General features: G+C 44.6%; 1 protein-coding gene and 1 pseudogene across 1 annotated transcript; one reads left to right on the top strand and one right to left on the bottom strand.

Moving 5' to 3' along the window:
- LOC102876985 overlaps window positions 1–4,816 on the bottom strand; it is a 12,312-nt pseudogene extending 7,496 nt beyond the window's left edge.
- Window positions 4,817–5,024: 208 nt separating this feature from the next.
- GP9 (glycoprotein IX (platelet)) lies at window positions 5,025–5,585 on the top strand. The gene has a single exon (XM_006901373.1). It carries the CDS (start codon window positions 5,025–5,027, stop codon window positions 5,583–5,585), a length of 561 nt encoding a protein of 186 aa, XP_006901435.1.
- Window positions 5,586–13,607: the final 8,022 nt, after the last annotated feature.

Below are 13,607 nucleotides of genomic sequence, written 5' to 3'. Positions count from 1 at the left end.
TTCAGTACACTACCCTCTTGGAAAAGTAAAAGAAAAATTCTTTCATTGTTTTACAATCCCTCTCCCCAGGTCCACTCCACTATGCAACCTTCGCTCTGGACTCCTGTCATGACAAAAATACCTAAACATATATCCCTATTAAACAGTTTTCTCCCTCATCTGTTCCAATGCAGTGTACATTATTGAACCCATTCTTCTCAGTCTCCTCCCAACCCCAAGGTCAGTCCTGTTCTACAAAAGAGACACCATGCAGTATTTGTCCTTTTGTGACTGAGATACTTCACTCAGCATAATGTCCTCCAGGGTCACCCATTTTGAATAGTTCCTTGGCATAGAGTTAAAAAAAACAACACAAAACACAACACTCACCAACACAAAATAAAAATAAAAATAATGGGCACCAGTGCTCGCTTCGGCAGCACATATACTAAAATTGGAACAAGACAGAGAGGATTAGCATGGGCCCTGTGCAAGGATGACATGCAAATTCGTGAAGCGTTCCATATTTTTAAAAAAATGGACACTAGAGGCAGATGAGAAGTGTTACTGTCACTTCTTATTCCCTGGTGGTACCCATGGCTCCAGGACACAGTTAATTTTACACAACGAATCTTTATATGCTTATCTCGTTCCACCCTCAGAGCAACAGTTGGAAGCAAGCTCTATCAGCCCCACTTCACCCTCCTCTCCACCCTTGATAGTGAGGCTGGCAAATGGTAAAACCAGGTGTGGAAGCTAGAGCCAGAATCTGTCTGGACATCTTTGTAGAGTCCTGAGTCTGCAGCCAGGCTTTCTAGTCCAATGATTGCAGCAGTGGTCAGCAGGCAATTCATGTCCCTCCTGCGCTGCACAGAGGCTAAAGATACCAGATAACAACCCTTTCTTCCTACTACCATCCGCTGACCATGATAAATAAAAATTGTCTCAGGAGACTACCAAAGGATCTCAGACAGGGATGGATTAATCAGCTTGCATTGAGCACGGTACAACTACAACGACTCCTTGCTGTGAAGTCAGATCTGACCCTCCAACGGGTTTTCAGGAGGCTTTAAGCCACAGATCCACTGGTGGGTTTGAACTGCTAGAAAAGTATGGCCTTGCGGTTAGCAGCATGACTCCCTATGGACTATAATTCCCTTTTGTGCTTCAGAGTTCTCTGACTTCCTCTTCTACCAGCAACTAAAGAAAAATTTTCTGCTTTTAAGGGCTCTTGTGATTAAATTACTTTGGTAACATAGTGCATAATGTGTTGGATTGCTTCATCATATCTGACGTACTTGAGCCTGTTGCTACAGTCACTGTGTCAGTTCAGCTGGTTGAGAGTCTTCCTCTCTTTCACCAGCCCTTCACCTTTCCAAGCATGATGTTTCTCTCCAAAGAATAGCCTGTCTTAACAACATCCTCAAAGAATGTGGGATGAAGGTTTATCATCTTTGTCTCCAAGGAGCAGTCTGGCTGCACTTTCTCCAAAATGTGTATGTTTGTTCTTTTTGACAGTCCGTAGGATATTCAGTGCTCTTCTCCAAAACCACAGCTCAAAGGCCTCAATACCTTGGTCATACTTATTTATTGTCCAGCTCTCAAATGCTTAGCAAGTGATCAGAAAGATCATGGCCTGAATCAGATGTGCCTTGGTCCTCAAATAGGCATCATGGCTCCTCAGTAATTTGGAGAAGTCTCTGACAGTAGATGTTCCCAGTACAATACATCTCTTGATTTCCTGACTGCTGGTACCAAAAGTGTTGATCGTGGATCTAAGTAAGATGAAGTTGTAAACAGTTTCAGTCTTTTCTCCATGTATCATCATGTTGTCTGTCTAGTGGCAAGAATTTTTCTTTTCTTGACCTTGAGATACAATACATTTTGAGAGCTCTTTTGGTTTGGTTTGGTTTTTTTGATCTTCTGCAACAAGTGCTTCAAGTCCTCTTCATTTTCAGCAAGCCAGGTTAGGGTATCTGCATCATAAAGGCTATTGATAAGTCTTCCCTGATCTTGATGCCACATTCTTTTTCATAGGAGTTCAATTTCTTGAATAGTTTGCTCAATATACAGATTGATTAGGTATGGAAAGAGACTACAACTCTGATGTATTTCTTTCATAATTTTAAACCACATAGTGGTTCCCTTGCTCTGTTCTCACAATGGCATCTTGGTCTGGGTATAGGTTTCACATGAGCACAATTAAGTGCTCTGAGATTCCCATTCTTCTCAATGTCAGCCATAACTTGTTGTGACCCACACAGCCAACTGCCTTTGCATAATCAATAAAGTATAAATAGACATTATCCTGATATTATTTACTTTCAGCCAAGATCCATCTGACATCAGTAATTTTCCCAGTGGAAATATTGGTGCTTCAAACCTACAAACTGCTCCAAGGGACAAGGTTGGCATTCTCCTTCCATAAAGATGTGCAGCCTCAAAAAACTCAGCAGTGGGTGAGCCTGAGTCAATTTGGGGTCATTAGATTAGGTCACCTAGAAAATACTCCCTTTTTAAGTTAACACTGCAATATTACTCAACACAAACACAGGTGTGATTTCTCATCATATCCAAAAATTTTGGGAATTAGGACATAAAATCTTCAAAGACATTCTTGGGAATTCTGTCCACCGCAGCCTTAAATAGATCCAGAGAACTTCTCCCATGGGAACACAAGAGAAAGCAGGATATGTGAGCAAGCCTACAGCCAATGTGCCACGGCCTCTTCTCTATTTTAAGCCAAGCAGTTTCCTTGCTCTCTTCAGAAAATAACTTCTTGGTCTAGGTATAGTTTTTGCACGAGCACAGTTGATGTCTTTGAGCTGGAGAAGAGTACTGAAGCTCCCATGGACTGCCAAAAGAACAAACAAATGTTTTAGAGAAAGTGCAGCCAGAATACTCCTTGGAGGAAAAGATGATAAAGCTTCATCTCATATTTTGGGCATGCTTATAGGAGAGGGTGTTCCTTACAAAAGGATATCATCATTTAAAAGGTGAGCAAAAGAGAGAAAGACCTTCAACCAGGTGGATTGACACAGTGACTGAAGCAACGAACTTAATTAATTGTGTGAGAGATAATGAGGATGGCAGAGGGTCCAGATCTGTTGTTCATAGGGTCTCAACTGACAGCACCTAACAACAACAATCCATTTTTTTTGGTGTCAGTTAGAGACCATGACTTTTTAAACCATATTCATTAATTCACTGTACTACATGTGTGCACTTACCATAATTAAAAAACAAACAAGTCAGGAAGTATTGGGTATTTAGACATATAGGCACCAAAAGACTTTCTCTTCGACCTGTTGAGAAGAATAGAACTGAAAACTCCTTCACTCTTCTCTCATGGAAGTCTTGGCTCAGACATGCCAAGAATTAGCTCCATTAGCTTAGGGAAGCTGCCTAACCAACTCGCAACTCTGTGAGGTAAACAGGAAGCTAATTACTGCTCTCAGTCGTATACTGATACTTGGAACCAGTCAAGGTACCCATTCAGAGGCCCTTCCCCCCAGAAGCCTTTCCCACCTCCTGGACACAGGCTGGGGGCTCCAGGATTCTCCCACAGACCCTCTGTTACTCCCATCACAGGATGATGTTGCTGCAGCATCCACCATGAGAGTGAGGTGCTGACTTCTGTAAAACGGGGTCAGCCTGTGATTCTGCGCTCAAGGCCACAGTCCCGGCTGTCTCCTGCCTCTGAAGATAGGCCCTCCAGGGCTGGCCTGAGGATAAGCCAGGCTATTTTCATCACTTCCTTCCTCCCATCATGGCCTAGAGTTGCTACCAAGCGCTGACCAGGCCACAGAAGAGTGCGAACTTTCACAGGTAAGTAACACTCCTCCTTACTCGGCACCTCCTGCCCCTTCCCCTAGGCCTCTCCCAGCTGGGTGGTGGGACAAGGCCTAGCAGGGGAGGGGAGGTCTGCCCAGACCCTCACCCTTGAAGACAAGGTGGAGTGGGGTGGGGGTTTTCACACTGAAACACCATTGGTTGTTGTTGTTATTGTCGTTGAATACCATTGAGTCGGCATCAACTCATAGCTGACCCTGCAGCAGGTGTTTGCACAGGAGGTGGAAACAGCTGGTATATTTGAACCGCGTACCTTTGGGTTGGCAGTGCAGTTCCTTGCAGCTAAGCAACTGGAGCTCCCTTTGCCTTGTCTTAGTCCAGGTTTTTTGTTCCTTCAGGAAGTATCTCTGAAACCTAATCAGGGCCAAGCCCCTGACTAATCCTGGGAAAGGGACACATCCACACTGAGCCCTGAAGGGAAGGTCTCAGGTTGGGACTTCTGAGCTCTGAATTCAGGCTGGTCATTGACATGGCTTGCTGGGCAGCCTGGAGGAGTAGTTGCCCTCCCTCTCTGGGCCTCAAAGTCCTGTCTGTTAACCCGATGAGTGGCTTTGCAGGCGATCCCGTCTGGGCCCACTTCCCATCTCATTAGCATCATCACTGTAAAGCTTTCTACAGCAGCATCACTCAGTGCTTACCTGAGAATACGTGGGATGGACTGGCCAGGGTGTAAGCAAAGCTGCCAAAGCAAGGAAATCTGTTCTGACCCCGGGCTTAGTGTCTGAAGTTGGGAGCAGGGACCCCAGTTGCCCTCTCCAGGGCCTTTTCGGCTGTGGGTTCTAGACTGGGACTTGGTCAGCAGTCGTCTACCTGTAAGCACACACTGGCACAGAGCAAGGGGCCAGGATGCCCCCACCTCTTCCCAAGAGCTCTCTTTCCCACCACATCCGTCTGTCTTGCTTCCACCCTCGGCATGACCTCCTCCCCATAATCATCATCCAGTTCCTCCAAAGTGACGGCCACACCCACCTCCAGCCAGAGCCATCGGTGTAGTACCCAGTGAGGCCAGCCAGGTCCTTGGCCGGGCTCACCCTTCACTGCCTTCAACTCACCCCTTTCATCAGAGGTGAAAGCTGAAACTCAAGTCAAGAGGTGAGTGACCCTTGGTCCCAGGGTTCTATGCCTGTGGCCCTCAGGGTGGGTGTAGGTTGCTGGCTCCACCTCACACCACTCTGCCCTCATCCAGCTGCCTGATGCCAGCCTGGGGAGTCTTGTTCCTGCTCTGGGCTGTGGTGGGGGCCACGAAGGACTGCCCTGCATCATGCAATTGCCATGCCCTGGAGACCATGGGGCTTTGGGTGAACTGCTCGGGCCGAAGGCTCACAGCGCTGCCCATCCTGCCTGCCCGCACCCGCCACCTCCTACTAGCCAACAACAGCCTGCATGTGGTGCCCCCAGGCACCTTCGATCACCTGCCCCAGCTACAGATGCTGGATGTGACCCAAAACCCCTGGCACTGTGACTGCAGCATCACCTACCTGCGCCTCTGGCTGGAGGACCGCATGCCTGAAGCCCTGCACCACGTTGTCTGTGCCAGCCCTGCCCTGGTGGCTGCCCGTCCACTGAACCAACTGACTGGCTCTGAACTGGGCAACTGTGGCTGGCAGCTTCAGGGCTCCTGGGCCTCCCTTCGCCTCTGGTGGGATGTGACACTGGTTGCCGTGGTCACATTGGGCCTGGCGCTCCTAGTCAGCCTGCTGTGCACCCTCGCCAGACTCCAGCACGAGCCTGGCACTGTCACCTCTAGACCATAGCCAACCTCCCCGGACCGCAGCTCCAGCCCAACCACCAGTAGCCCAAAATAAACCAGCTGTTCTGCCTTCTTATCTAAGCTCAGAGACCTTTTCCTTTCCCCTCCCAGCACCCGAGTCTGGCTCCTTCTGAAACCAAAGGCTAGTTGTTGCTTATTCAACCCTAACCCGTGGTGGCTCTATGTGTGGCACCGTAGAATCGCTCCATAAGGCAGCTTTGGGTGGACGCTAACTACCCAAAGACTGGTTAGTAGCTCAATGCGTTAACCATTAACTACCCAGGGACAGGACTCATTTCATCTTAGGAGGATGTCAGAGGCTGGATGTGGCCCAGAACCCCTGCCTTGTGACTGCAGCCTTACCCAGCTGCACACACACACACACACGTCTGCGCGTGCGGTGCAGTTTACCAGAGATTCAATGATGGGAACCCAGCCAGGACCCTCGCTCATCCCCAGCCCCTGAGGCTGATACCTTCCTTAAACTACATGAGAATGAAATTTCCTCTCTCTCTAAAACAAAACAAAAACAACAACAACAACAAAAAAAAAAAACAACCCAAACAAAAAGCTAGCCCCAGGCCCTGCCCATTCTGAGTGGGCATCTGTGCACACTAAGTCCTAGGCTTGACTTTTGTCAAGAAAGGACAGCAGACACACCTCCACCAGCTGGGACCCCTAGAGAACTCACAGTGCCTCCTATCTGCCTCCTGCACTGTCTCCCGCCTCTGGATTGTTACATGACTGTGAAGAAGTGATTCCTTTAACACGGTTCTTCTAAACAACCTTTGTAACTCCCACAAGATGTCTGGGTAGGACTATGCAAATGTAAAGTGTTTGTAACCTACAAAGAGACTGGAAAGCTTGCTGGTAATATAAATGGGTACATGTCATCCCTGTGGGGTGAGACTATGACGATAATGTGCATAGGGAGCTCTTAGTAACACCAAGATATCCTCACCAGGGTGGAGTGCGTCTTGTTGGACCCAGGTGACTCCATGATGAAGCTCCTTGACACTAGGGAAGATCACGACACATGGAGGTTTCTAGGGAAGTGTAAGGTCGCCGAGAAAGGACAGAACCCACTTCAGGCCAGAAGGGAGAGCAGGTCCGCAGCCCTAATAGGAAGGCCGTGTCTACAGATGCTGATGGAAATGAGAGCTTGCCTCCAAAACTGTCACAGAGAGATGAACTTCTGCTACAGCTGGCACCCTAAATTTAGATTTCCAGCCTTCTTAACTGTAAAAGAATAGATTTCTGTTTGGTAAAGCCTAAAAGATGGTAAATAATGGGTATTGAACAGTAAAGTAGGGATTGGTCAGTTTTATCATTTTGCTAGTTTTAAAATAAACAATGGCGGAGTTCAAAAAGGAGAACCAGGAATTGAGTGTGTCATTTGCATGTGAAATCCCTGCACAAAAAGCCCTCAATCCAGGAGACAGAGCTATAACACCTGACAGATGGCAGGAAGCAATGGCAGTATAGATCCCGAAGAGTTAGAACTGGGACATGAACAGATACAGCACACCCCTGATTATTACAGTGTTATTCACAACAGCAAAGAGCAGAAGCAACCCAACTGGCAATAGATGAGTGAATGGATAGAGAAACCATGGTACAGTCACATGATGGAATACTATGCAACAGTGAAAATGAAGAAGAGACTCTACACAACATGGATTAATCTAGAGGACCTGATGCTAAGTTAAATGTCACCAAAGGACAAATATTGTGCAAGACCAATAATACGTAAAGCTAAAGAAAGATTTAAACACAGAGAGAATCACAGTACAAAGGTTACCAGGGAGGGGAAGAGGAGGGTACAACATTCATTAATAATGAATGCTTATTAATATGGGGGGCTCCAGTGGCCTAGTGGTAAGAATCTGTGCTGAAATACCAAAGGCATGTGGTTCAAATCCACCATCTGCTTCTTGAGGGATGGATGGACAGTGCTGCAATACCAAAAGCATGTGGTTCAAATCCATCAGCTGCCTCCTGATTGATAGTCTCCTCCCATGAGACTTACTGCCTCCTAAAACCCACCAGAGGGTGAGTTATGAGTCAGTTCTGAATCAACAGCACACAACAATAACACTTATTGATGTGGGTGAAGGGGAAAATACAATATGGAATGAGTGGATGATTAGACACTGTGAGTACTCTCATTAACGTGCATGTTGATTGAAAAAGCAATATGTTTGGTAAACATTCACTCAAATCACAATTTCAAAACAGGTTTAGGTTGGGGGAGGGAGAGAAAAGACACAGTGGCAGAGGAACAACAGCAGGAGAGGTAGCAGAACCAGCAGAAACCATGAGATAGCCGTTGGCTACCCAGGGCCTGCAGAGCAAGAAAGCCAAGTGTCTCTAGGCCAGAGGCTTGCTGGCAGGGTGGGGTGCCTCTGGGCACCTCCCAGAGAAGCTTGTTATGTCAGTCCTTAGACGTAGAGCTAAATACCTTCAAGCAGGAAAATTACTGATGTTGCCTCTGGGCCCTTAAATCAGCAGAACAAAGAATTGTGTAACATTTGCCTGAACAGGCCAGAGACCAAGTTTATAAGGTTGATTGGCCGAGGAAGGCTTGCCTGCTGGTCCTGAAAACAAAGTTTAAGAGTTATCATGTTGACCAAGAGGACAAGTGCTGGGCATTGGAGTTTGCTCTTTTTACATGTCACTCTCCAAATTCTACTGGTTTTGTTATCCACCTCCAGGTGTGTGTATTTCAGTGTGCCCACTTCATTTGATCTCTGGTGGCCTAATGGTAAGGAGCTGCATTGTCAACCCAAAGGTATACAGTTCAAATCCATTAGCCACTCTATGAGAGAAAGAGATCTGACACAACTCTGATTCAGAAAGCTTGAATTATCGTGTATAAATTTCTACAACCAAGTATTTATATTTTTATGTACTTGTGTAGTGTTCTTCTGTTGTACATAAATTTACTATGAATTTTAGTTGATGTGACAGCAGCTCATTTTCTATGTTACTGAAGTACATGGTTTCGTTTTAAGAAACTTAAAATTTCTTTAGAAAAAAACAAAACCCAACAAATTATTCATCATTCTATTTTAACACAGTTACTGTTAATATTAGTGAACAAACTTTAGTTTTTATGTAAATAAATGACATTTCTACACTTTGGCATTCTGAATCATCCAGGGAATATTGCATCATAAATATTTTGAAGTGTTAGTTACAGTGAATTCTTTTAATGAAACTTCCAAAGTGTACACACACACACATAAACACGTCTCAAAAATCAACAGGATGGCCAGTTATGGTAAGTTCCAACTCAACAGTACTCAACAACAACTCAATACGCACACACATAATAGAAAAATTAAAAATAAAAAAAATTAACAGAAAGAAAGTAGAAATTTCCTACTGAGGTTTCTGGCAACATGTCTGACTAGATAGACTCTTGACTGTCTGGATCCTCTATGACTAGAACACCAAAACACAAAGGTAGCAGATATGCATGAAAATCCTGGCACTTTGGACTTCAAAGGAAATGATGAAGAAATTAAAATACTGGGGGGGGGGGATAACTGAATTAAAACATCAAATAAGAAGACAGAGCACTGAATCGTGAACAGTCCTGAGGCAGAACAGCCATTTGGGACTTTTCAAACAACTTTTTGATCAGAGAAGGACCTAAGATTGCAGCAGTAGACACACTAGGTGCTGTCTGACAAGAAAAGCACTCCCCTCCTCGTTTCCCACACCTTCTCAGTGATAAGGGGAGAAACCCTCCGCATGACCACCGACTAGGTGGTGGGCAGTCATTCCCGGAGCCCCATCCCTGCTCTGCCTGTGTAAGGCAGGTGTCATTGTTGTAGATCTGGCCCCAAGAGCTCTCAGCTCCCCCTTCAGGATCCACCATCTCTGTCACCTAGCCTGGTGGGGTGTGCTGTCTTGAGACCAGCAGATGCATCATCTCTGACCAGTATCACTGCCCCAGTGGCTTCCTTGGTTGGCAGAAACTAACCTGGCAGATTTGCCACTAGCCTTATGCCACCTCCACATAAGAGATGTGTACTGGTCACTTGTTGCAGTCAGTAGAACGGGCTGTCCTGTGGCTGGCAGAACACTTCTGAAGGTCTGGTGCCTCGTGCACATTACCATTTACACACACACAGACACACACACACACACAGACACACACACACACACACACACACACTTCTGACCAGGGCGAGGGTAATGTGCCATCTCTGAACTCGTGCCCTGAGTACAACCTGTCTTCTGGTTTACAAGAGGGTGTCTCTCAAAAGGCAGCCTTGTGGATCTGGCACCAGGTGCATATCACCCCACATTTGGAGCTACATGTGCTCTCTCCCTAGTGCCAGGAGCAAATTCCACCTCTACACTCTGCTCCTGGACTCCATTCAGAGCAGACATCTTCCTGCCTTCAGACTGAGCAGTGACAAGAGCACAAATCAAGTGCCTCATATTATCAGGTTTCCATATGCTATTTTTTTAAATCCTCATTATTTTTCCTTTCTTCCTCTCTTTTATCCTCTAGGGTATTATTTTTTCTGTGCACTCTTAATGTTGTTTCTTGGTTTTCTTTCCCTTTTTCTTTCTTCCCTTCTTAAATGTTTTCTGGCTCACCTGACAAAAAGACAGCCACAGTATATGCACTGGCCAGTCCCCCAGTGACCTTCTGGAATAAACACCCACTCCTACACCACCTGACTGAAGACATACTGCAATCAACAACAGCCCAGTCTACCCCCAACTGCTCTGCACAGAGAATAGAGAATGGCACACTGGTTCCATTACCGTCCTTTACCACATCCACCAGAAGATAGAAATATAGTCTGAGAACTTCCAAATTCTGTTGACCAACAGAATTTGGAATAGAAACAAATATAGATCTCTTCCAGTCTGCTGGCCACGTGACTGTCTTCCAAATGTCTTATCATAGGATAGTGAGCATATTCAGGGCTGCATCTGTCTGTTGAAAGACCTCAATTGGTAGTCCACCAATTTTTTTTGTTTGATTTATTCGCTATTGTACATTTTCTTTCCTTCTTCCCCCAACTTCCTTCCCCAGTCCACTCTGCAATGCACCTTTTGTTCCAGATTTTTGTCATATATATAACACCTAATCTTATATTCCTTTCAGATAATCCTTCCCCTCATTCAATCTAATGCAGTGTTCATTATCTATCCACCCTTTTCCTATTCTCCCCTCAACTCCCCATGTCAATCCTACTTTATAACAGCAGCATTATGCAGTAGTTGTCCTTTTGTGATTGAGATATTTCATTCTGCAGAATGGCCTCTAGCCTTACCCATGTTATGTAATGTTTTACAAGTTCATTGTTTTTCAATTCTGCACAATATTCCATTGTGTGAATATACAATACTTTTTCTATCCATTCATTTTTTTATGGACATGTGAGTTACTTCCATCTCTTTGCTATTGTGAATAATGCAGCAACAAACATGGGTGTGTGTACATCTTTTTGAGTCATGGCTCTGGTTTCTTTAGGTTATATTCCCAATAGTAGAATTGCTGGAGACTAAGGTGCATCTGATACAGGCTATGGTCTTTGCAATCACTTGTTATGCATCAGAGAGTTGGACAATGACCAGGGAGGATAGAAGGAGAATTGATGCCTTTGAGCTATGGTGCTGGAGAAGAGTATTGAGAATACCATGGACTGCTGGGAAAACAAACAGATTTGTCCTGCAAAGGGTTAAACCGGGTGGCTCCTTGGAGGCAAAGATTCTGAGGCTCCGTCTAACATACTTTGGACATGTTGTGAGGAGGGACTGGTCCCTGGAGAGGGATATCATGCTTGGGAGGGTAGAGGGACAGCGCAGGAGAGGAAGGCCCTCTATGAGGTGGATTGATTCAGTGACTGGGATAATCGGGATGGGTGTGTCAGAGACAGTGCGATTGGCACAGGACAGAGCAGAGTTTAGGGCTGTTGTACATAGGTTCGCTATGAGTCGCAGGCGACTCAACGGCACATAACAACAACAACAACAAGAATTGCTGGATCAAAAGGTATTTCTGTTTCCAACTTATTAAGACAGTGCCAGCCCACCTTCTATAGTGATATTTTTACATTCCTATCAGCAGTGAATAAGAATTCCAGTCTTTGCACAATCTTTGCAGCATTTTTTGTTTGCTGCCCTGTTGAACTTTGCTCTTACTGTTGAGATGAGATGATATCTCACAGCTGCTTCTATTTGTGTCTCTCTGATAGCTAAGGATTTAGAATATTTCTTCATGTTGCCATCTGAATTTCTTCTTTAGAGAAGTATCTATTCGTGTTCTGTGCCCATTTTATGATTGGATTGTTCACCTTTTTCTTGTTGAGGTGCTGGAGTATTCTATAAATTGTAGATGAGTCCCTTATCAGATATGTCATTGTTGTTGTTATGTGCCATCGAGTCAACTATGACTTATAGCAACCCTATCCACAATAGTTCTGAACCCTGCTTTATCCTGAGCCAATCTCATTGTCTCTGACACACCTACCCTCCTTATCCCAGTTACTGTGTCAATTCATCTCATCCAGGATATTCTTCTCCTGTACTGTTCCTCCACCCTTCCAAGCATGATATCTTTCTCCAAGGACTGATCGCTCCTAGAAACATACCCAAAATAAGTGAAATGGAGCCTCAAAATCCTTGCCTCCAAAGAGTAGCTTGGTTTCACCCTCTCCAAGACATACCTATTAGTTCTCTTGGCATCCCATGGTATGTTCAATACTCTTCTTCAGCACCACCACAACTCAAAGGCATCAATTCTTCTGTCATCTTTGGTCATTGTCCAGCTCTCTGGTGCACCGCAAGTAATTGTGAAGACTATGGCCTGGATAAGGTGCAAATATTTTATCCCAGTCTGTGAGTTTCCTTCTTGGAGAAGTTTTTTGATGTGCATAGGGATTTGATTCTTAGAAGCTCCCGTTCATCTATTTTATTCTCTCCTGGTTGTAGATTTTTTCATTACACTTGGAAATCTGTTAATGCTGTGGATTAGGTCTTCTAGAGTTGTTCCTAGCTTTAGTCAGATGAATTTTATGATCTTTGGTTTTACTTCTAGGTCCCTGATCAACTCTGAATTGGTTTTTGAGGTTTGTTTGTTTGTTTGTCGGTTTGAATTGGGTTTTTATATCCATCAATTCTTGGGGCCTTCTTTTTTTTTTTTTCTTCTAATACCCTCCTTAGAAGGAGGAGAGGCATCCACTTCCATAATAGCTTGCCTCCGGAAAACCTGGAGAGAGGATGAAAGGCACCCAAACGTCAAGGACTCTCCTTCATAGGGTCGCTGAGTTGCCTGCGATTTGATGGCACTTAACAACAACAACTAACACCTCCAGTGTATCTTGAATGGTTCCTTCAGAGTCATTGGTTCTTGAATATATGTTACATCCCAAAGCATCCCAAATCAATTCTTTTTGGTACAGTGATCTCTGTATTCATTCCATCTTCTTTTGATTCTTCCTGCACCATCCAAGATTTTTCCCATAGAATTTATTAATATGGCAATTTTAGGCATTAATTTCTCTTCAGTTCTTTCAGCTTGAGAAGTTCCAAGTGTGTTTCCCTGTTGGTTTTCGAACACTAGTTCTATGGACATTTTGTTCTAATATTTTGCTTTGTCTTCTTGAGCTGCCTTTTTATATCTTCTGTTCAGCCTTTCAGCATTTCTTTCCTTTGTTTTAGCCTCTCTACACTCTAGGGCAAGCTTCAGAGTATCTTCTGACATCTGTTTTGGTTTCTTCTTTTTTTCTTGCCTTCTTAATGACCTTTTGATGTCTTCATAGATTATGTCATTCCACAACTCGTTTAGTTATTAGTGTCTAATGCATCAAATATATTTTTGAGATGGTCTTTAAACTCAGGTGGGATAGATTTAAGATTGTGTTTTGGGTCTCATAGACTTGTTTTCATTTTATTCAATTTGAACTTGCACGTAAGTAATTGATATGTTCCACAATCAGCCCCAAACCTTGTTTTGACTGCTGATATTAAACTTCTGCAATGATTCTTTCTACTG

The sequence above is a fragment of the Elephantulus edwardii genome, unplaced genomic scaffold, assembly GCF_000299155.1.
Source record: "Elephantulus edwardii isolate Elephantulus edwardi_28Jun2011 unplaced genomic scaffold, EleEdw1.0 scaffold00322, whole genome shotgun sequence".
NCBI classification, from domain to species: Eukaryota; Metazoa; Chordata; class Mammalia; order Macroscelidea; family Macroscelididae; genus Elephantulus; species Elephantulus edwardii.
This window is presented reverse-complemented; position numbering and strand designations above follow the sequence as displayed.